Source organism: Barbatula barbatula (genome assembly GCF_947034865.1).
Source record: "Barbatula barbatula genome assembly, chromosome: 16".
In the NCBI taxonomy this organism is placed as follows: domain Eukaryota; kingdom Metazoa; phylum Chordata; class Actinopteri; order Cypriniformes; family Nemacheilidae; genus Barbatula; species Barbatula barbatula.
This window is the reverse complement of record NC_136779.1, coordinates 14,284,619-14,309,317: the sequence shown is the minus strand read 5'-3', so window position 1 is coordinate 14,309,317 and position 24,699 is coordinate 14,284,619. Positions and strand designations below refer to the sequence as shown.

Genomic DNA, 24,699 nt, shown 5'->3' with positions numbered 1-24,699 from the left:
CTCAGTAAAAAGCAAAAAGCAAAACCAGCTGTTTCTTGGAGGCCTCTATAAGAAGGAAAAAACAGGAAATTGTCACAAATATCCCCTCTTCCCTCCTTCATATTTTAACATGTGTGTAATGACAGAGAGCTTAAACAAAAACATAAAATCCAATGATGTGATCATCGAGTTCTTATAATGACGTTGACTGGCACTTTTAATAAGATGAGACGCTGGGTGACGCTTATCAGACCAACCATGCCTGCGAAATTAGCCCTGTCACTCTTTTTCTCACGCTCTCCGTCTCTGTCTGTTTTCTTCCAGGAAAGATGTGGAGATAAGCACCACCAGCAGCAAGCTGGAGGCTGAGGAAGCGCTGAACGCAGGATTGGAGAGGAAAAATAAAGAGCTCCAGGTGAGGCCTCTTGGGAGTGCAGGGGAGCGCCAGCATTCCTGTCTTTCAGCGCTGTGGGGGTCCACGGCTCTGATTTGTGAGCCTGGAGTTCTCCCAGCTCAGAGATGACAAAAACATACCTCAGGAGTACAGGAACCGATAAGCATCTCTCTCTAGAGAGTGAAAGAACGTTCTGGTTGTTACACCAGACTAATTTCTTTGACGACCCTTGTTCTGTCACGTTTTGCAATGGATTCTCTGCTAGAGCAGATAGTGACAGCTGAATGATGTATTTGCGAAGAACGAAAGAGGACAGATTATGTTGTAGGTATGTTAAAGCTGTTTAAAAGCAATGTTAGTTTAACCTCTGCCTCTTCAGATACATGACAGGTAGATGTGATAGTGTCTCCAGAGAACTGCCCGGAGGGCCGCCACCAGCCGTGTGTTTTCTCTTTTATTACAGTTTCATGACATAAAAAGAACACGATAGTCTGTTTCCCTTTTAATAAAGTTGTACAGTACATTGGTAAAGGAAAACTAGCATAACAATCTGTCACAGCGTCAGCCACGTAGTCAGATGATATTATGTATTGGATTTTAGTCCATGACATAAACAGTATGAGAGATGGTCCGCTAGTGGTGCAAAGTGTTATGAACTGTGATGGAGAACCCAATTGCAGGCAGCGAAACGGGGACAAGTTTCCAAGACAATAGACAAGAGGGCATTAAATAGGGAGACTAACAAAGGAGATAACAATGGGCAGGTGTGGGTAATGTGACACAGGAGGAAAGCAATACTAGGAACGAGAGGGGCGGGGCCAAATGACGAGACAGGAGAGAACGCATATTATGTCCTGATTGACAATAATATGTTTCTCTCCACATAAAACACATGGGTCTGTCATGATTCTGCCTGCTCTTGTCTTGATTTTCTGGTCTAGGGGCAGAATCATGACAGGCCCATGTGTTTTATGTGGAGAGAAACATATTATTGTCAATCAGGACATAATATGCGTTCTCTCCTGTCTCGTCATTTGGCCCCGCCCCTCTCGTTCCTAGTATTGCTTTCCTCCTGTGTCACATTACCCACACCTGCCCATTGTTATCTCCTTTGTTAGTCTCCCTATTTAATGCCCTCTTGTCTATTGTCTTGGGCTGGTTCGTTCTGTTATGAGCGTGGTAAGGAGAACCCAAGTGCAGGCAGCAAAACGGGGATGAAGGGGTAACAAATAGACTTTAATAAACAACACAGGAACAAAACAAAAACCCACGAGGGGGTGACAAAACAGGGTACACAATAAACTGAACTAAACTCAACAAGACTTAACCATAATACACTAAGACTGAAACAAAACACAAACACTGACTAGACTATACTTAAGCGTATCTCTCAAGAATTTCCGGAGCAGGAACAATATACAGCAAGGTAACACATACAACGAACCAGCACAAGACAATAGACAAGAGGGCATTAAATAGGGAGACTAACAAAGGAGATAACAATGGGCAGGTGTGGGTAATGTGACACAGGAGGAAAGCAATACTAGGAACGAGAGGGGCGGGGCCAAATGACGAGACAGGAGAGAACGCATATTATGTCCTGATTGACAATAATATGTTTCTCTCCACATAAAACACATGGGCCTGTCATGATTCTGCCCCTAGACCAGAAAATCAAGACAAGAGCAGGCAGAATCATGACAGAAAGACCCGGTACACCCTTTTTGGAAATAACATTTTTAGAATGATGTTCTCTAAAAGCCAGACTATAGAACCTTTTCACATGAATTTGTTTACTAAGCTTATGGAAACGGCGAATGCAGAAACGTCGTTCGGAAATCATGTGGCACTCTTCTGCAGGCCGGGCTATGTGTACCGGAACAGAGTGTGTGAACTCAGGTACCAGCCGTAGTATTATTTGTCCAGTTAAGAGTTGTTCTAGCAATAAAAGAATTTTAGGGACATTATTTTAAGGTAGAAAAAATGACATAGTGTTGCTTTAAGATCTTTTGCACAAAAACACTAAAGTTATACAAGCGATTAAAACTCACTCTTGCTGGTTGACGCATGGGCATGTTCTTTTTCTCGCTCTTGCTGGTTGGCGTATAGGCAATAACCCCTCCATTTAGTGCTACTGTACTGTAGACACATCTCAAGACATAGTTCTGTATATTATATCAAATTCTGTCAATAGATCGCCCTTAATATTACACATTTAATTAATTTAATTAACATGGTAAATAGGCAGCCCGAGTATATTCATTTATACACTCCTATTAGTGCATTTCCATTTAAGACATTAATAAAAACCATATTGAATTCTCCTCAGGTTCACAATCATGGACTCCACGATTATTTTGTGAGCCTTCCACACAAATCAAACACAACACGAGATGGACAAGAGATAGAGGGAAGAGTTTTTTTGTGCTGACCGTGTGTAACACCCCTCTGACACCGGAGGTTCTCAGACGGTCTTCAAGCTTGTTTAGAGAACACAGACATTCTTTGTCTCTCGGACTTGCCTGCTATAATGAAGTTGAAATATGATCTGTGTGTTGCTGAGGGTGGACATGTTTTCACTTTCAGCCGGGGCATTCACTGTATCACAAAGCTTGCTTTATGGGACTATCTGCCCATTAATTAAAATCCAGGTGGAGACGAAGACAAATTTGACATGCTTTCTGGAGAGCCACACCACAGGATTATGTTAATGGAAACTCAGGTGAACTTTCTGTGTGCTCTGGTTACTGGTTCTATGATTTATTGGAAAGGATCTAAATCAAGCATTGTGGGATATGCCACTTTCACATGCAATGCAGAAAAAGGGATCAATCGTACTATTGTGAGTCAATCAAATGTGAACAGAATGATATATTGATTTATATGTGTACAATATGTCATAAGATATAAAGAAAACAATAAGCCTTTGTCATACTGTAGGCACATACAGTATCTCTATAAAAAAGCTTTTTTTATACAAACAATCTTTCAAAAGGAATAAAAATAACACGATATGTCATTTTTAAATTGGACTTACATTACCGCAAACCAATTGAAGTATAAGAGGATAATGTTCGATTCCTTGACTGTAGAACACAAATGAAGACTAGACCCTATACTGACTTCAATAATGCAGACAAAAAATCAGACATTTCTCAAAATATCTTCTTTTGTGTTTCACAGAAGAAAGAGTCACATACAGGTTTGAATGACATGAGGGGGAATAAATGATGACAGAATATTGTTTTTGGATGAACTATCCCTTTAATTGTTCATCCAGTATATCATGGAGGTAAACAGGTAAGTTCAGTTTCTGTGCACCATATGCCAGAATCTAAAATTCAAAGGCAGCAAGGATCGCGCTTTTAGAGGGCAGTATGGTGAGATCAGTGTGAATTAAGATTGATGGTGTTGTGTGAATGAGCAATGTTTGATGCTGACTCAGGTCTGAATTGTCCCTCTGCCAGATGTATTTGTAACCTGATGGTTTGAATGTTGCTCCATGAGCACTGAGAGGTTTGCTGCCTGCTGCTGAATATATTTTGGACACACCGGGCAGTTGTACACATGGTATCAATTTATATTTCTGCTTGATGCTGATGGCTGTAGCTGAACAACGGAAGGTGTGTGAAGTATGTGTAATTATGCAAATCGAGAGATGGAAACAACTTAACTGCTAGTGACTATTGTAGAATAATGCATTTTATACATGATTATATGTCATTTTGAAAAACGGTCTGCAATCAATCTTCTGAACTGTGTTGTATAACAATGTTTTTTAAGGTTCACCTAAAAAATGTTGTCTCCCATCAAAACACAGAAGGAGAATTACTGTTGGTTGTGCTTTTCCATCACAGTAAATGGCGCCTAAAATCATCATAAAATTATTGAGTGGTCCACATGACTTGAGATTTTAAAGACATTTATGTGAGAAACAGACTATGAAAAAACTCTTAAACTGAAAGATGAGAAGTCAAATAAAAGATTGTCATTGAAAATAATTTGGTCCGTTTGGCTCAGAATGATACAAATCATCATGTATCGCCGTGTACATCAATATTTCTTTTCTGGAACACGGAAGATGATGTTTTGTTTCAGTGGTGTGGTGTCTATAAAGTAAAAGTCAAAGGGGGGTAATGTTGCTTGGTTCCTAACTTACTTCTGCAGGTTAGGAATGACCTACAAGAGTTTTCATTTTTGGATGAACTATCCATTTTATAAAGAACACAAGTTGCATGGATCCCAGTCCCCATTAACTGGGACTGCATATAGTACAAAAAAGCAACCCAAAAATAATGTTCAGAAATTTTGTATGGGTTCGAACAATATGAATATAAAAGAGAATATTCATTGGTTAGTCCTCAGTCACATCTAATCCAATATTGTCAAACGTTTCCCTTTTCTGTCAGATTTGATTTCAGTAGTAGTGGAGAGTATTTTTTAAGAATTTATGAGATATCAATTCTAAGGTTTGTGTATGAAGAGCTATGCTCCTCTGTGAGTGTAAAGGGGGTGTGGATTTCTGTGCAGCCCGCTGAGGTGAGACTGTGTGTGTCAGTCTGATTTGGTCTGAGTGCTGTTTGGTCATGGCTGTGCTCTCTGCTGAAGTCTTGCGTTGGCATGTGAGTTCCTGCATTGTTCTTTGCTGTTTGACATAGTTTGTAATCTTGCATGTTCTTGTCAGATGTTGTGCTCTGCATCTGCTCTCAAATTTCAACTTGTCCCTGCTTGCGTGAAATATTGAATGTTAATGTGAAGTCAATCTAAATTGTTTTTCTCAGTGTCAGCATATTTTGTGGTTTTAAATAATTTTCTAGAAATGTCTAAAAATTGGACAGTGAAAAACAGTTGGTTGTTTCATTTGTGTACACAGAGAAGTCACGTTTAGGGATTTGACCCAGAATGTTCGCTTTGTGATATTTTCACAAGAATTCCAGCGTGATCCATCTAGTTGGCTGTTTCGTCTTCCTCTGTGGTTACACACTGTATGATTAAGCCGTCACCCTGATTGGAAACCGTATCTTAGATTTGGACACATTTACTGTGGATAGAAATTGTTTTTTTGCATTTCCCCATGATGATTAATGTAAGACAGCAAAGGAAAAAAGCGTGATACATTTTTGTCAAAAAGTTTATATTCTATACTAAGAAATTATTATTTAGATGCATTGCATCCAGGACATTTCTAGCTATGTGTATATTCATAGAAAACAAATTAAATGCACATGGATTGTGGTAAAAGACACAAAGCCTTGGTTTTATATTTGCCATTCTACAGAATTTTAGCAAACTGTTGTCCCTCTAAGAAAAAAGCATGCAGGTATTCAAATCTCAAGATCATCTTTTTAAACCCACAATTATATTTGTAATATCAGTAAACTTTATATATATATAAAATCATCATTTATTGGGTACTTTCAATTAGATGATGGGTGTCCCGACCCAAACCCCTTAATTTCAATTTATGAAAATTATATTAAAAAATGTGCTTCACATAAAAAATTATATTTGTTACTTTTAGTTAAAAAAATATTTATTTAATATTTTATTTTAAAATCATTAAACTTCATGAAAAAAGAGTCTTACCGGATTACCATGTCACTTCCGCAACAGTGAATGGTTTAAACCATTGGCTGAGACTGATTTTAGCAACACCCCTACATTTTTAATCATTACTGTGTCCCTCTCTCTAAAAGCCACATGGCAATTCAGCAAACGTTTTGGGGCATTATTCCATAAAATGGAAACACATTAACACATTTTTTATGTGTGTAAATCTGTTCAGAACTGTGCTTGCAAACTATGTGCTGATCTTTGAGATAGGCTCAAAAGTATTCAAAAATTGTCACTACCAAAACAGTCACAACCGAAACGTATCGATGGGTATCATTGTTTCGGTAGTGACCAAAAGTGTTTCGGTACAAACCTCTGTACAGTTATGCAAATCATTAGTATTTGAGTATGTTTTAGCACTGATATACAGATATTTACTGTCAGATGTGTGTTTGCTATGTGTGCTGGCGTATGTGCAACATAGTTTGTTATTTGTATTAACATAAAATGTTGGAAGTCTGATTCAGTTGTGCAAATTAAATATTGTGATCACTACCAAAACATCACCATCACTGCTGAAAATGTGTCACTACCGAAACATGGGACATTTGGCAAATATATAGTATATTAAATTATCAACTAAGATGTTGTGATAGTGTTTGGTTCAATGTATATATAAACTAATGCATCCTTAACTTTCGGTTTGATACATTTTATGCTTTTTACAAGGAAATACTGGAATACAACAAATCTCATAAATTACACTTGAAATATTGTTAAATTTGAACTGTAACATGTGTAAACCTTTTTTTTAAATAGCAAGAAATATATTTAAAAAGTGGATTTAAACAAAATCTTAATATGTACATTTAATCCTTCTTATTAAATGATATATTATTGTGTTTCGTATATTAAGTCAGTTTTTTCCATATTTATTGTGTGTAAAGGATATACTGTGAGGGAACAGGTCACCCAAAAATGAAAATTCTGTCATTATTTACTCTGAGTTTACAATGAGTTGTTCCAAATCTGTATACATGTATTTGTTCTGATGAACACAGAGAATTATATTTGGAGGAATTATTGTAACCAAACAGATATTCGCCATTTTTGACCACTATAATTTTATAATTATACATTTTTATTGTTCTGTTGAAGTAAAAAATAAGATATTTTGAAGAGTGTAGGAAACCTAACAGTTCTGTGGCACTTTTGACTACCATTGTCATTTTTCTTCTATGGTAGTCAATGGTGCCCAAGAACTGTTTAGTTGCAAGGATCCTTCCAAATAGCGTTCTCTGTGTTCATCAGAACAAAGAAATGTATACAGATTTGAAACAACTCAAGGCTGATTTATTGATGACAGCATTTTTGTTTTTGAGTGAACAGACCCTTTAAAAGACAAAGCATATAAACCAGAGTCCATAGATTTTGCTGTAAAGTATATTGAGGGTTAGCTTGGAGTTTGGAGCCAGCCCCTGACAATCTGAGGCCAGAGGGGACTGACCCTGTTCTAATCTACTCCTGGATCAAACTACAGATAATGATTGTCATTATATGAATTCTCTTCTTTAAATTATTGAAAGACAGATTTAATTGTAATTAAATAATAGTTATTAAAAAATAATTATTAATCATTTTCTGATTGCACAGAATGTTTTTAGAATCTGGAAAATATTGTAATATTACATCAATAATTCCTGTTGAGTTCATGCTATATAAAAACCTGTCATATACTATAATTTTATGTTCATTCTGAGAATGTCCAGAATAATTCTGACCTAAATCTCATCCCACAGGTCCGCATTGAAGAGCTGGAAGAAGAACTGGAGACCGAAAGAGCCCTACGAGCCAAGGTACAACACAGAAATCCAATACACTTTAAAGAACAATCTCAGATTTTTAAGGCCTCCTTAAATGGTCCATTTTCAGCCCAACATCTAATCACATATGCTTAGATCTTTCACCAAAGGATTGTTGGGTATGCAAGACCCTGCACATAAAATGTCACTCATTAGCTTATCTCTTAGTTTTTGACTGATGAGGTATTTGTGGCATTGTTGAAGGAACCTGAAAGCAACCTTAAATTCTCTTTATACTTCTAAGAGACTTGTCAAAACAAGTCAAAACAATTAAAGACATATTTTTAATTGAATCGTGCTATATTAGTGTCAGACACAAAACGTTTTTTATTTAAAATATGATGTTGGTCCTACACATGGACACGAAGTGATAGGGCATTTTATAAATTATACTTTGTTTGTGTTCAGTTGTAGAAAGTAACTAGTAGCTTGTCAAAAATGCTTTAGTCAGAGCTTTCATTGTTCTGTATTGTGCACACAAATTATTTTATCACAGTTTTATAGAGAAGCACGTTGAGACTCTTAACTGTCTTCTTCATTAGGTTTTATTATACACGGTCATTGATATGATATGAAATAACTCTTTAACCCCCAAATATTTGTTGTCTTACCTATAGTAGTCTGATATGATAATCTGGTTTTGTAGCAAACACTTCTAATCCGGGCCAGATTTGAGGGATATCAGGTATCAAGTGGACGGCAGGTCATGTCAGGGGCTATGTGCAATGAGTCTGGGATTAGTTTGGGTTGTGTTAGCTCTAAGGGACGGAAAGCATAGAAACAGACACCCCATGGGGAGAGGAGGGGAGACTATACCTCCGGTTCAGCCCAAATCATCTGCACCTGGAATAATACATGGTGTTTCAAATCAGCAGAGGGGCAACTCTTATGTCAGTCAAACTGGCCTAGTCCTCATTCAACACTGTAGTTAAAGGAATAGTTCAACTTCAAAATACAAATTCTGGCATTAGTAACACGCCCTCTTGTCATTTTAAACCTGTTTGATCTTCTTTTTTCTGCAAAACACAAAAGAAGATATTTTGAAAACTGTTGGGAATTGAAAACTATGGGTCCCCATTGACTTGCATTGGTTTCGTGTCCTTACAGTAGAAGTCAATGGGGACCTAGGTTTGCCAATGTCTATTTTTTTTTGCAGAAGAAATAAAGTCATACATGTTTGAAATGACAACAGTGTGAGTAAATAATGACAGAATTATCTTTTCAAAGGTGAACTGTTCCTTTAAGTAGGGCTTAAAATGTTAAACTGACTTTATACTGTATTATTTTGTCATTTTTAAACAGGTTAAAGGGATAATTTACCCCAAATATTTATCCTCATGTCATTCCAAATCTCACTTTATTTCATCTGCAGAACACAAAATGAGCTATTTTAAAGAAAGTTGGTAACCAAACAACATGGGCCCATGTTGATTTCCATTATACAAACACAGCTAAGACATCTCTCAGAATATCTACTTTTGTGTTGAACAGTAAGTAGAAAGAAAGTCATACAGGTTTTCAATGGAATGAAGGTGAAACAGTGATATCAGAAGTATTTGTGGGTGAAGTATCTCTATAGTAGGCACGTTCGTTGGTGTACAGTAGTGTCTTTACTCCAACACTTACAGTACTTGTGTTGCAAGTTACCGGAGATAGATACTTAATAAAAAGTGTGATCTTACTATGGCTGTAGGCTACAAAAAACCCAATAAAACCTGTGCAGAAATATTGTCTAACAGAGTGACATGCCCCTCAGTCATGTATGTGAAGATATCTTCATGTTGGGTGGCATTCCTAATGGAGCCATACTTACTCCTAATCCATCTCAGAGTACAAGAGTCAAGCACCAACATGCATACTTTTATCTCAGTGTCCCTGTGCATGTCTCCGTGGTCCCCTCAACAACCCTTAACACGCACACCTTCAGAGGATCTAACGCATCCCAGCTGCAGACAGACTTTGCATTGTTCTTTCTCCTCTCTTTCACAGATAGCATCAGACTTCAAGAGAAACTGACAGCATTATATTCCAGAGGTCTTCCGCGAAGGAATTTATTGCCCACTCACGCACACAAAAACCGAGAGTACACATGCTGTGTGACATGTAAATATTGGGTGAATTACACAAAAGTGGCACAGTTTTAGACTGATTCTCAATATATTGTCAGCCTTAGAGGTTCTGTGATGTCACAGCCTTCCTAAATGTAAATAATTGAAAGACATCCTGAATTAAATTTATATGTGACTATAATGGACTTTAAAACACTTTTTTTGTAAAAGTGGGACATTGGTTTCACGTTTAGGCCTATAGCATTTTATCAAACAGACATGGACATCACACATAATATTCCCAATAAAGGGATTGTTTGAAATGACAAGAGGGTAAGTGAATGATGACAAACTTTTCATATTGGGTGAACTGTCCCTTTAAATGGATAGTTCAGCCAAGAAAGAAAATTTCCCCTTGTTTCACTCAAGGCATCCTGACTGAATACGACTTTCTTCTTGAATAATGCAAATCGATGCATCTGTTTACTTCCGTTATCCCTCGTCTGTGTGTGAACCAGAGGCTTTTTTTCCGGCAAATGGCGGTGACGAAAGCTCAGAGGAGACAGTATTCTATCGGAAAACAAAACGAAAACTGCAGCCGTTCGTCACTGGAACTTACGACACGCATGCTTCATTTGCCGGAAAAACAAGCCCCAAGGTTCACGCACAGCAGAAGGATAACAGCATTTAGACATTAACGTTAATAGTGCTCTCAAAGAAACCCATTGCTTCGCTTTAGAAAACCTTTGTTAAGACCACGGAGCCGTGTAAAGCTAAGAGTCACTTTCTTTATCTGTTTGTTTTAAAGTATGAAGAAGGAGGTTGGCATAGGTTAGAGCAGGTGTTGATCAGTTCCATAAGCTTTCTGTCTAAATCCTGCATTTTCTCTTCACCTAATTCATTGACATCCAAAGTGAATCTGGGTCATGGCACCAGCTACTGTTTTTATCCTTCTCATTATTTTACCTTCAATAGTGTCTATTGAATCTGATGAATCTTATTTGTGTCATTCATTTAGTCTAATTCTATTCATTTGGCATGTCACACAACCAGCTGTAAATACATGAAAAGGCCTGTTTTTGCATTCAAGATATGCTTTCAAGTGTCGCAGTACAAACAGATTTCTTGTTTGTTCGTTTTAAAAGCCATCTGTTGCACAGCAGTGAAATCTGTAAAATTGTTGATTGCTCTTTTCAACAAAAGGATCAGTTCTAGATTTGACAATAAACATTGCCTTCACGTGTTTTAAGTTAAACTGTTATTGTTGGTTTCTGTTGAGTGTATTGACTTGTCATGTTATGGACTTGTGAGGTGCTAATTATGTACTACATAGTTAACTTCAATAACATATTATTTGATGACCGCGTATGACATTTATCAACATCTAGTGGTGAGGTTGTACATTGCAACCAATGGCTCACTCCACCCCCTCCTTTTCGAAGCACTACGGTGGCTCTACGGTGGCTGAAGATGTCGTCACTTTTTCACTTCTTTGCTGAAGGGGATATAGTATTTACGATACAGTTTAGGGCTACTGTATAAACAACATGTTGAATTCCATGCAAGGGGACCTGTAAATAGAAATAGCTCATTCTAAGGAAATAAAGACATAATGCTTAATAGTTAGGTATATTATCTTGCATTTCTGTCAATAGATCCTCCAAAAATACACATCAGACCTTTAAGTAAACATGTGTGAATAGAATAAGTCTCAAACAATTTTGTATAAGTTGACTAATTGTAAAAAAATCTTATTTTTAATTTCCGTTTATGTGATTATTTGAATACAATGTTGGGATTTGGATGTGCTATACAGTACGTCTTCCACTTTTTTGCATAAATTGTATGACAAGCTATCCAGTCATTGTAGATTTCTCTGTACTTGAGACAGAAAGCATTACTTCTTTGAGTTAAATCCACCAGACTAGACTATGTTATGGTTGGTTGTAATCACATCCTTACATCTGTCACCATTCCACTTTAACTCTACACACATGCTCGTGCCCCAACTTGCAAACATGGATTTTCTCGTTCGCATCTCCACTAAAACACCTCTTATATCTTTTGTATTTAGCATATATCTAAAGTTTGATTTTATTTTTAAAGGTGGAAAAGCAGCGCGCTGATTTGAACCGTGAACTGGATGACCTGACTGACAGACTGGAGGAAGCAGGTGGGGCCACGGCCTCTCAGGTAAACACTATGGTGGTTTGATATACAGTTTACACCATGGTAGGTGTCTTCACATTGGTACTGTCTTTCTCTGTGCAGAGGGAAATGAATAAGAAACGGGAGGCGGAGCTACAAAGGCTGAGAAGGGAACTTGAAGACTCTTCGGTGCAGGCAGAGGCGGTCACGGCCGCTCTGAGGAAGCGTCACAGCGATGCCTTGGCCGAACTGGGAGAGCAGTGCGAGGGCCTGCAGAGAACACGAGCCAAACTGGAAAAGGAGAAACAGAGCCTCAGGCTGGAGGTGGACGACTTTGCAGCTTCACTCGACACCCTACAGAAGGCCAAGGTCAACTACACTGAACAAATGAAATCCCATTGATTTTTATAGTGTAACATTTAAAGTTCTTCTAAAATAGACTGAACAAGTTTATGGTGGTCTGCTGGTCTCCTTGACTGGTTAGACTGGCCTGTTTTGGTGGGTTTTAAACACAGTAAGCGCAGGTTAGGATGGGAAACAGATACTGTAGGCTGGCTGGGTTAAAGTTACTTCACAACAAAAAAAATATTATTTCATTATTTACTTCCCTTCATGTTGTTTAGAAACAACCAGATTTAAAAATATATATAAAAACAAATATACATAGGCTATTGGCTGCACTCTTTTGATGAAAATCTCAATTTGTAGGATGGGACAATTCTTAATAATTTGCTTTATACCAAAGAAATAATTTAGGACAAATAAAAGATCTAAAGTACGTAAATCTTTTTGTTTGATCTCATCCCAGGCCTTTCATTAGGTTTGTGAGACAAGAGCAGGTTTACCAGCAGGCAGTACAGATGAACTGCAGGGTCACTGATCAAAGCTAATGTCATACTCTATGATCATGTGTAACATCAGGCATCCACTGACGCACAGCTGAAGAAACTAGAAGACCTACTTTATGAGGCCGGCTGTAGGAATGAGGACCTGCAGAAAGCTCTGAATGAGGTTACTGCTGCTAAGAACAGACTCACAGGTGAGAACTTCCCACGCTGAATCTTATTCGTGTTTCAGATATTCGTGTTTCGAAATCTGCCAATATCGATTCTTAAGATTAAATTAATATTTCTCGACTTTCTGAATATTCATTCATATAATGACTAGATTAAACTGGTGCTGTTTCTTAACATTTTTAACTTCCTCTTTTGATTGAAAGGATATATCGGCCCTGATCATTGGCTGTTTTGAAACTATGGGCCGATAGCCAATAGTGTTAAAAATTGCATTTATCGACCGAAACCGATTAATGACCAATAAATCGGTGCGGTGCATCTCTATTTATTACTCCAAAAGAAATTCCAGTGAAGTTAGAATCTAAAAAAGAATTACAAAAATGTCTCTGCAGCTGAAAATAATGAGCTTACGAGGCAGATGGAGGAAGCAGAGAACAAGGGAAGTCATCTCAGTCGAACAAAAAGTCTCTTGATGACCCAGCATGAGGAACTCAAGAAGCAGTATGATGAAGACGTCAAGGTGTGTAACTAATAAATCTAACTATAGACGGTTTCAAACATAAACGTTAAAGTGCATATTTGCTTTTCTGGGGCAAACGTAATTTACGGGACACATCCGCAAAAAATGGTGTCCTAGCAGATTATTTATTTTAATGTTTGTTTACCTGTGTGTAAGCATAATCTGAGACATACTATAACATTTCGCAATATATAGAACAGTGATATTTCAGTCTTTTGATAATTTTACCACACTCTGTAGCAAAAATCATTCATCGACTGTTGAGGAACTAGTGCAGCACTACACTGAAAATCTTCATATGACTCTTGATACCTAAACTCTGTTGAAAACCAGGATTGCTATGTTCGTCAACTCTGCACATTGGTTTACTGTTGTTACAGTGCACAAAGATTTATATGCTGACCATATGCAAAGCTATAAAGTTGCTCTCTACAGCAAAAAAGATTATGCTAGTTTAATTGGGTCTGGTGTGGGAAATGCAGAATGTCTTTTTCTGTGGTTGATAATATTTTAATGCCACCAAATACATTTTTTCTTAATTTATACTCCTCAGCGCTGTGTGAGACATATAGGCCCTTCTTTAACAAGAAGATTGAAAACATCCATGTGCAAATGGTTGTACTTAACCCTTAATCTACCTAACCTCTGCATAATCTCTCCAACAAACCTTTTCTACTTTCAAACTGCCAACTACTGAGGAAATGGTCTCTATTGTATCCAAATCAAAATTTACAGCTTGCCAAATAGATCATATTCCAATTTATTTGGTAAAAGCTGTTTTACCATTTTTTTCTTCTCTAAACACTGATATTAAGCATGCCTCTTTCTGGTATTATTCCTTTTGCATTCAAAACCGTGGTAATAACACCTATTCTTTTCTAAGGAACCAGGGGCAGATCATAACAATTTTGAGAATTTCTGTCCAATTTCTTGTTTACCATTCTTGCCAAATATTCTTGAAAGGATTGTTGCATCCCAGCTCTGGGATCATCTTTCTTCTAATAGTCTATTTGAGAAGTTTCAATTAGGATTCCGTCTGTATCACAGTGTTGAGATTGCACTTGTGAAGGTCTCTAATGATTTATTAGTAGCAGCAGACTCAGGTCTGTTATCAATACTGTTTTTCTGTATTCTTTAAGTGCATTCGACACCATTTCACACTCCATACTGTTAAATAGACTGGAGTTCATTGGAATTACAGGTAGAGCTCTTTGTTGGTTTCGTTCCAATTGTATGGACTACACTCAATTTGAACATCTATGCAGTTTAAATCAGACCCTTACCCTGTTATCACTGGTGTCCCGCAGGGATGTCATGGGACCTCTCCTTGTGGTTTTTAAATCTAGACATACAATGTATGTGTAATGGCTTTTGTGTAATGTTCAGATGTAGATGGCCTATTGTTTTAAGACTTTTTACTTCATCAATTTACAGATGTACGGTGTCCTTGAGTGTCATGAAAGGCGCCTATAAATAAAATCTATTATAATAATTTCTGATAACAGGCTAAAGAAATAAGTAAATAGAAAGTTAACTTAAATACAACAAAGTTATACGACCCATTCAACAAATTTGCTTATTAAATACCGTTATTATACAATAAAATATTTATATAAATTAATGCGTCTATAAATAGTTATATTATTAGATACTAGCCAGACTGATAAACAAACACAGAACAGAAGTTAACTTCGGGCCAGGCATGTGCATTCGATGAAACCGTCTTTAATAAATTCTAATTATAAAAAAGTAATATAAAATTAAATAAAAATCATGAAATAAATATAAATGTTATAAATAACATTGGCATTGGTGGAAAACAGAATTCGGCATGTCTATAAGTAAACTATAGCATGTAAAATTTTGTTTTGGTCTTGTCAGGCTAAAGCGGCCCTGATCAACAGTATGACAGCAATGCGTCAAGAGTGTGAAATGCTCAAGGAGCAACTGGAAGAGGAGCAGGAGAGTAAACAGGAACTACAGCGTCTTGTCTCCAAACTCAACAGCGACGTCACGCACTGGAGGAGCCGGCACGAAGCCGATGTCATCCAACACAGCGATGAACTGGAGGAAACAAAGTATGCATCAGTCATCAGAAACACACCGCCACACACGCAGACACAAGAAGCACATATCCTGGATCAACTTCCTTCTTTTTCCTGTAACATTCAAAAATATTTACTAACTACAGTGCTACAGTGGATTGTTTTTCCCAGGAATCCTGGAACATGATCCAGAGTCCTACATTTACTTCTCTCAGACATCATATAAATATGCGTTGCAGGAAGAAGCTGACGGTTCGACTGCAGGAGGCCGAGGAGGCAGTTGAGGTCACGCAGGCCAAATGCTCCAGTCTTGAGAAAACCAAACAGAGACTGCAGGGAGAGGTGGAGGAACTGTGTGTGGATCTAGAGAAGGTATGAGCACATCACTTTTCTTACAAACTGTATACATTTAGGAGTGTCGCAATATACCTGTGGAGGGAATAACTGTGACTATTGATATTTTGTTAATACTGTATTTATGATAATAAATGCTGGTCAACACAACACATAGGTGGTGGTATTTAACATTCTTTCTTAAAGCGACAGTTCACCCCAAAATAATTCATCATCATAATTTATGATGAACACAAAGATATTTGAAAGAATACTTGTAACCAAACCGTTCTTGGCCACCATTGACCATCATAGTGGGAAAAATGCATTATACATTTCTATTTTTCGGTTAAACAAAAACTTACATACTTTGAAGAATGTAGAAAAGCAAACAATTCTATGGCACTTTTGACCACCACTGTAATCTTTCTTTCTATAGTAGTCAATGGTGGCCAAGAACGGTTTGGTTACAAGCCTTCTTCCAAATGTGTTTCTCTGTGTTCTTCAGAACAAAAATTTATGAATGCAGGTTTGGGTGAGTAAATGATGACAGATTTTTATTTTGGGGTAAACTGTTGCCTTAATAGCAGACAATTATCACATCTGATGGGTGTTAACAAGCAGACAGATTTTCTAGGCTCCCATGGAGAAGAGTAACACTTTCTCCACGCAGTTAGACTAACAACAATCTTCTCCAGGCAAATAACGTGGCAGCAGTGCTGGATAAAAAGCAAAGGATGTTGGACAAACAGTTAATTGACTGGAGACAGAAGTGCGAGGAGCTGGTGGCTGAAGTGGAGAACTGTCAGAAAGAGAGCAGACAGCATGCCGCGGAGCTCTTCAAGCTGAAAACGGCTCATGAGGAAGCCATGGAACAGGGCGAGGCTCTGCGAAGAGAAAACAAGACCTTACAGGGTAACACTGGCACTCAGAGTATCATTTACACAGCATAAATACAACCCCTTGCCCCTTACGATCGTAATTATAGAAGATTTGTTTATTTGAAGCTTTTAAAGTGTGAAGTGTGAATTCATGACAAAACTCATGTCAACATAAATCACCGTTGAGCTGAGCAAGCGTAATGTGGGCCTGGAACCACAAAATGTCAGACTTAATCCTTTCTTATGGGCTCTGTTTGTGTGGCTGTGGTTTTAAGACTGAACCATAATTAGTCGAGGTGAGGAGTCCAATGGAAACAAACTGACTCAATTATGGGCTGCAGAGAATGAAAGGTAGCTTAGAGGTTTGGCACTCGCAATGTTTCACTACAAACGTTATAACAATGTCTTATAGAAGTACAACAGGAGTTCATTTAGTTTTGTCGTGAATTGGGTTGAAGTTCTATTTTCCGTTTGAAACATTTATAGAATAAGATAAATGTGGTGGTAATACGCTGTTATTTTCATATAGTTATATCGTACATATAGTTACTCTATGTGACGTCTTTTGTACTGCGCTGTTGTGTTTCAGAGGAGGTTGCTGATCTTACCGACCAGCTCTCAGATGGAGGAAAGAGCGTCCATGAGCTTCAGAAGATGAAGAAGAAAATCGAGATGGAGAAGGAGGAACTGCAGGCGTCACTGGAGGAGTCTGAGGCAGCGTTAGAGGTGAAGAAGAAAGCCTTTTAGGGATGCTCATGTACTTGTATTCGTACTGGGAAAAATGCACTGATACCAAAGACCGATACCTCATGTGACAGAATTGACAGAACTGACAGAAATCTTTTGTGAAATTTGCTTTGAAAGTTTGTGAAAAACACAAAATGTGTTTTTTTCTAAATGTGTTTAAGTTGGAGATGTTTGTAATTATGAAGTTATTCTATTTTTAGTTTCACTGTTTTGTGAAACGGTACAGGCACCGGTATCGGCGAGCACCAGAAAGAAATATCGGTACTCGTACTCGTCTTTAAAAAATGAAGAATTTATACAGAATTTGTTTCACAACACTCTCCGCCCCCCATTGTTACCCTAGATTTTATTCTTAAAGATATTTTTTATCACATTTTATGAAGTTAAGAATTATATATCACTTATATTATATATTTAGGAAATGACTACTAGTTACTTACTTCAAAAATGAGTATTCATAATACGACACATTTCTCAACAATTATAAATAGGGGCACCATCACTAGGAAGATCACTAGAAAGTCTCTTAGAATAAAAAATCACTTGCTCCTGTCAGGCTTGTTATGTTTTCTGTGAACAAATATCCCGCTCATTTGTCAACTTTGGACCCAAGCTGCATAAAAATGAACCGGGTGTGAAGCTGTCTGGTGAAAAAATAGGTGAGGGAAACATCCTCATGATGTATCAGCTGACCCGTGTGACCCTCTGACTGCGGGCTGATGGATGGAGATGGATGACTGTTAATCTGAATGGAGTAGGTGATGGTGATGCTGATGAGGGATGTTGAATGGAGGAGGGTTGGTGTACTTGTGCTCTCAGACGGCTGTTGGCTGTTAGCGGTTGAGGAATTTTAAACAGAATCTTCTACTTTTATGAAAACTTGCTAAGATTTGCTCTATGTGTTTGTATTTTACAGGCTGAGGAGACAAAAGTCTTGCGTCTTCAGCTGGAACTGTCTCAAGTTAAAGCAGACATGGAGCGCAGACTGCAGGAGAAAGAAGAGGAGTTCGAAGCCACCAGGTACCTACTGGTCCAACACAATTAACATAAAATGTCAAAGGTTTGATAATAACATATATTAGAATAAAATAAATTAATACTAAATAAAATTCAAATTCTAGCTTTAAGTTCTGTGTCAGCTTTGGCACCAATAAGGCCTGGCTCCACCTTGTTGTCCAATCTTGGGATTATGCCTTTCAAAATTCTGTTTAACTGTGTTTTTCAATCTTGTCCTTTATATCCTGTATTTTCACTAACAGGGGATAACCCCTTTGGTAAGTGACTACCTTGCATCTTCTCATATCTGCGGCATACCTCATCTTTCCAAATGCAACTTACATTTATTTGCTTCTGTATGCCAACCATAAACTTAACAAAAACGAATGCAATTAACTGTAATACAACTTAATGGTTTTGTTTCTTTTAGAAAGACCCACCAGAGGGCGCTGGAGTCCCTGCAGACCAGTCTAGATGTGGAGGTGAAGGGCCGCACGGAGGCAGCCCGTGTCAAGAAGAAGATGGAGAGCGACCTTAATGAGCTGGAGGTTCAGGTGGACCAGCTGAACAAGAACAACGGCGATCTAATGAAGACCGTCAAAAAGATGCAACAACAAATTAAGGTCCACATATTGACTCTTATTTTAATTGTTGAAACCCTAATGCACCTCGGAATCTATTTAGCCCTATAAACAGAGATATGAGCATATATTGAGGTCTGCCATAAGGGGGCAGGTTTGGGAAACCAAGAACATCATCTGGGACCCAGTAAGGTCACCAGTGCACAATTAAATAGAGTATTACATACAACATTACAAGTAACCTTCATTTGGTTTCTCCCACAGGACCTCCAGGTACAGCTGGAGGAAGAGGCACACATACAGGAGGAGCTAAGAGAGGAGCGGACTCTTCTGGAGCGCCGCTGCACCCTGTTGGTTACTGAAGGAGAAGAGAGTCGCGCCTCACTGGAGGCAGCGGAGAGGAGCCGCAAGGCCCAAGAAACGGAACTCCAGGAGACTTCAGAGAAATACAATGAGCTTGACAACCAGGTACACACATTGTGGAGACGATGAGAATCAGAAATGATATGGTGCTAAGGGAAAAAATGATAAAGAAAATCCCAATTTCACACCAAGTTATCGGTGGTAATCTGCTATCTAAGACTAAAAGAGAAAAGTGTAAAACAAAATTGATGCTATCATAGGAGCATTTCTTAATGTTCCTACTGGTAAATATGATATATGATAAATATTTGGGCATTGACATTTAAACATTTTGTACTGTCGCGTGTTTTTTGACTATACTTTTATTTGATCACTTTGCAATTCTGTGTTTAGGACAAAATATATTCACAAAAAAACGTCAGAAGAGCCTCATTGAATAATTTTCATAATTTTAATGTAGGTTCGCCTCTGAATTGGGTAACAAAAAATAAGCTTGAATTAAGTTTGATTTATTTATATACTTGAATTAAGCTCTTTCTTACGTACTTGATTCAAGATTTTTCTTACCTCATTGGCAGATATTTCTCACTTTTGTGTTGGGATAGGGTTTCTAAAGAAACCCTCCTGGGTATAACTGTAGTGTCTCTGTGGGTCACAATTGGTAATCTGCCTACAAAAGGATTTTCATAATGGTTTTAATGTAAAAAAGCTAAGGGTTCATAATGGTATTCTAATGGAAAGAATAAGAATTTCTGTAAAGGTTCCTATGGTTTTATCCAGTAGGGAAACCACTATAAGTTCTGACAAAACCGTAAGTTTTACCTTCAGTACTATTGAAATGTCACGTGCTTTGTACTGTAATGTTGCCTCACTGGAGAATAAGACATGCTTTATTAGGAATAAGGTGATTTTGAAAAGCGATCGAAAGGGAAGGCGAGGTGTTACTCCTCTTTGTGCTTTCAAAGCTAGCTTGCTTCGCTAGAATCTACAAAACGGCTTAGAAATAAAAGAAGAAAGTTGATATCTGAGACTGTTGCAGAACTTCACCACACTACCTATACCAGTATTGGCAGATATCACTCTGAACGATCGGTATTGGTGGAGAAACGTAGTACCGGTGCGTCTCAAATTGTATCTCTCTCCTGTGCAGTTACAGTTTGTATCCAGTGGAAAGAGGAAGCTGGAGGTAGATCTACAGCAGCTCACACAAGAACACGAGGAACTGCAGAGTGAACTAAGAACAGCCAATGACAAGGCCAAGAAAGCTGTCTGTGAGGTATTTGACCTTGATCTCAAAGAACCCTTTAAGCACATCAATCAGGATGTGTTTTTATTGCTTTTAGTACATTAAATAACACATTTTGTTCACAGACTTCACGTGTGGCGGAGGAGCTGCGTGTGGAGCAGGAGCACACCATGCACCTGGAGCGGGTGAAGAAGGGCATGGAGGTTCAGATAAAGGACATGACCACCAGACTGGATGAAGCCGAGCAGCTGGCCATGAAAGGAGGCAAGAAGATCATCCAGAAGCTGGAAGGCAGGGTAAACGACGTAACCTAGTGTCTATTTTAATGGCAAATTCATCTCATTGAATGATTTAGATCTTTTGCTTTGTCTGGAATTGTGGCATACACAGGTGAAAGAACTAGAGTTGGACTTGGACAATGAGCAGAAGCGGCACGCCGAGACGGTCAAGAACCTGCGGAAGAATGAGCGGCGTCTGAAGGAGCTGCTGTTCCAGTCGGAGGAGGACCAGAAGAACCAGCAGAGGATGCAGGAACTGGTGGAGAGACTCCAGATTAAAATGAAAGCTTATAAGAGACAAGTGGAGGAAGTGGTAAGACACTGGCTGAAGAGGTTGCGATTTGTCTTGTGCCTATATTCATGGTAAAGTATAGTCTCATTGTAATGTGTCACCTTTGCTTATTGAAACATTTTACGCAGGAGGAGCAGGCCAATATGAATCTGGCCAAGTACAGAAAGACTGTTCACGAGTTGGATGATGCAGAGGAGCGGGCTGACATAGCAGAGACAGCTCTCACTAAAATACGGACGAAGCACAGGGGCAGCTTCGGCAAGGGCTACTCATCTGTGAGTCTGCCTATACGTATAACCTCATATAGTCTTTATTCTCTAGTGATGTGCTTAAAGCATGTTGTGTTTCAGAGGAGGTTGCTGATTTCAAAGCATGGGTGGCATGTGCAAGCAAATGGTACTAGACCAGGGGTTCTCAACCTGTTTTACTCCAAGGCTTCCCATTTTATTCAACAATATTCAATGGCCCCCCCATCCCACTCATAAACACTCTCAATATCTACACTATAAAAAAATATTTTATAGAATGTGACCGTTTTTGTACATATATGATTTACCAGAAAAAGACTCTACAATTTTAAATGGTATTTTTTTACAGAGAAATACAGTAAAACAAATATCAAATGACTGAAAAAGACCGCTTGAGGTTTTTTTTACAGTGCAAAAAGGCTTACCGTCAACTGGAAAATGTTTATTCATTATAAAAATGCCAAATATTAAGAAATACATTTGATTTGTTTTTATTAAATGTCTTTCAATGCTTATTTTGTTTTATTCTAAATTATTAGTGATCTCGAAGCCCCCTTAGAAGTCCGCTTGGGCCCCCTTGTGGCCCACACCCCCACTGTTGAGTACCACTGGAGCTTCACCTTTCTTAGCCATTGCAGATTTTTTAGCTAACTGGTCTCAAAATCATTTTTATGGATGTATGAAGTCATTTGCACGTTTGGCTGACAAACGCTACTCAAAAAAGTTTAGGATATTCAGGTAGTATTGGCTCGTCACGCTACCATTCACAAGGTGTAGGGAATTTCTGTATGGACTAGACGCCCAGACTGTAATGCCACCACCTGGAAAAAGGCTTATCTTATCACCTTGTTATGCAATAAGTATTGAAACATTAAACAGAGGACATGTGCATTCAAAAGTTTAGAAAAAGGTTAACGTGTAAAGATGATATATGTGCATTCTGAAATTTCACCCGAAAGTTGAATGTCCATAACTTTTTGTGAGAAGTTCATCCAAAGTGACTTACAAATCCATGAAAGCTATGCATTTATCATGTGTTCCTGATATGGGTTGTCACAATATCAGATGTTCATGTCACAGTTATCATGACCAAAACAATTCTTGGTAATAGTCATCATCTATTTTTATATTTAGTTTATACTGTATTTTCCTGTTTTTGAACAAAAAAATCACACTTAAAATAGAAAGATATATATATATATATTAATTATATATATACCGGTAAATTGTGCCACTCCTAGTACCTTGGGATTTAAACCCATGACATTTCCAGTCATGCACAGATTCCACTACGCTCTACTACACTACACAAAATACGTTTTCTTGATGGAACCACACGGTCAAAGATGTTTTAAACCCTCCTTAAGCTTGTTGATCATCCGTGTTAATAGAAGTTGACATGCAGTGTTTTGTGTTTGATTTGCAGGGGTACAGCACTCCCTATCCAGGGCTCATAAGATCACCCAGTTCTGTGGGGTCAGAAGGGCGAGGGGAGAAAATCCCCGATGATGATGAGTCTGTCAGCTCTCTTATTCCCACATATCTGAATTCAATCAAGAAACTGATGATTGATTAGAATCGCAAGAGATCTGTCGTCTGGAATCCACCATCCTATATCCAGATTTACTGTCATAATCATAAAAACATCAAACTTTTATCACTTTATGTATGTGTTATTACATTTTGCCAATGTGTTTACTATTTTAATTATTCAACAAGGAATGAGTATCCTGTTTGTAATATTGACATAATGCGGCATATTGGTTATACTCGTACTCGCATCAGTTTCATTGATTTTGTAAGAAATCCCTCGATATCTATTTATAGACATCGCAATGGGCCTTCAAAACCACACAAACGCTCTAAAAATCTAATAAACATGTAGTTATCCTCCGAATATCTTCAGCATTCACAGAACAAAATATGATAAATAACTGGACATGTTTTGAATAGATATACATTCATGTCATTCATTTGCTCAGTAATGTTATGTTTGCGTTAGTTTTGTATTTATTGTGACACCAACTGATGACATAAATAGTGCAAACAATAAATCCTCTTTCGCCTTTAACATTAAAATGAATGTAATTTATACAGAGAGCATAAGACATATTGTTCACCAGTTATTCTTTATTTACATCCATTTATAATACAGAGAGATTGTTATTTGCACGTTGCAGCTTTAAGCACGAACATATACATCGGTAATGGGGACTTCTTTTAAATACATGAAATGGCGGTTTGGCAAATGAGAGTTATAAAAAGTCTATAATAAAAAATGAAATCCAGTTAAAATTTATTAAAAAAGGTGTTAATTTGGTACAAAAATAGGCACTGTGCAAAATAATGCAATACATTATCTGTGTACTATTAAGTATCTAGGGACTGACAACTGTATTTGGCCGCTGTGTGAACACTCAATAGACTATGAGCCTTTGAACAAAAGCCAATACTCTGTAATAATAAATTATGGTTGGGACTGTGTATCTTGCATCATTTTGCATACTAAAGGATGATAATGGGCATAAGGCATGTGTGAAGTCTACACGCCATGTTTAGTTCAAAGGATTTTAAAACAGTTGTGCTAGATCAATGCATTTAAAACAGTTGTACTAGTTCAATGCATTTGACAACAGCAGCATTTATATAGAAGTACAAATAGCATGAACTTACTATGCTTGACAATCAAGATATGAGCAAGATTCAATCCTACGATTGCAACAGTGGATAACGACTTTGTGGATATTTTTTTAGCATCTGTTCTCCTGAGTGAAAGTTCTGTAGATATTTACACATTCTCTTTTTCCTCCTTTCAAAAGTCTTGGTCAAATTCGTGGGTAATTCACGGTGTCACCTCTTAGCGGGTCGCACCGGGACAATCCAACGGAAGAGGGTGCCGTTCTTCAGCTTGCTGCTTCGTAGTCTCTTCTGAATGTTCTTTCGGACCAAATGTCCGCCGGATGATTTGAAAGCAATGAGTAGCATCAGTCTGTGGTTTTAGATCTCCATGTCCACTGGTCTCACCTCCCCTGTCTTGTGTTCCTTCACCCACAGCTCTCGATCGCTGGCAGGGTCCACAATCTGAAGCAGTTTGTCAATGGGCTCTAAAGTCTGGACATGTAAAAGCAGGCTGTTATTGCTCACGATCTGCATAAATTCGGTTTACATA

The 24,699-nt window shown here is 38.0% G+C and overlaps 2 protein-coding genes across 3 annotated transcripts in view; one reads left to right on the top strand and one right to left on the bottom strand.

Moving 5' to 3' along the window:
* The first annotated feature begins 4,934 nt into the window (after positions 1 to 4,934).
* Positions 4,935 to 24,014, top strand: LOC306905691 (uncharacterized protein MYH16). The gene is made up of 18 exons (XM_079476508.1): positions 4,935 to 4,995; positions 7,726 to 7,782; positions 11,943 to 12,029; positions 12,108 to 12,353; positions 12,906 to 13,023; positions 13,393 to 13,520; positions 15,402 to 15,598; positions 15,805 to 15,937; positions 16,597 to 16,813; positions 17,369 to 17,505; positions 18,443 to 18,546; positions 18,953 to 19,145; positions 19,368 to 19,571; positions 20,617 to 20,742; positions 20,838 to 21,008; positions 21,103 to 21,303; positions 21,411 to 21,557; positions 22,957 to 24,014. The coding sequence occupies exons 1-18, from the start codon at positions 4,960 to 4,962 to the stop codon at positions 23,104 to 23,106; spliced, it is 2,652 nt and encodes an 883-aa protein (XP_079332634.1). The 5' UTR covers positions 4,935 to 4,959; the 3' UTR covers positions 23,107 to 24,014.
* The window catches only part of gas7b (growth arrest-specific 7b), a 41,740-nt gene continuing 40,566 nt past the window's right edge, over positions 23,526 to 24,699 (bottom strand). Inside the window, exon 14 of one of the 2 annotated variants that reach the window (XM_079476509.1) lies at positions 23,526 to 24,641. In XM_079476509.1, the coding sequence (XP_079332635.1) occupies positions 24,528 to 24,641 (114 nt within the window). In that variant the 3' untranslated portion in view covers positions 23,526 to 24,527. The remainder of the gene's footprint in view (positions 24,642 to 24,699) is intronic. The other variant, XM_079476510.1, reaches the window with a different exon arrangement.

Bases quoted from the DNA above. Each gene is read 5' to 3' on its own strand.
- LOC306905691 (XM_079476508.1), top strand. From the start codon at position 4,960: ATGGCTGTGCTCTCTGCTGAAGTCTTGCGTTGGCAT. The intron at 15,938-16,596 runs GTATGAGCACAT...AATCTTCTCCAG, and splicing joins TGTGTGTGGATCTAGAGAAG to GCAAATAACGTGGCAGCAGT. The intron at 19,572-20,616 runs GTACACACATTG...TCTCCTGTGCAG, and splicing joins ACAATGAGCTTGACAACCAG to TTACAGTTTGTATCCAGTGG.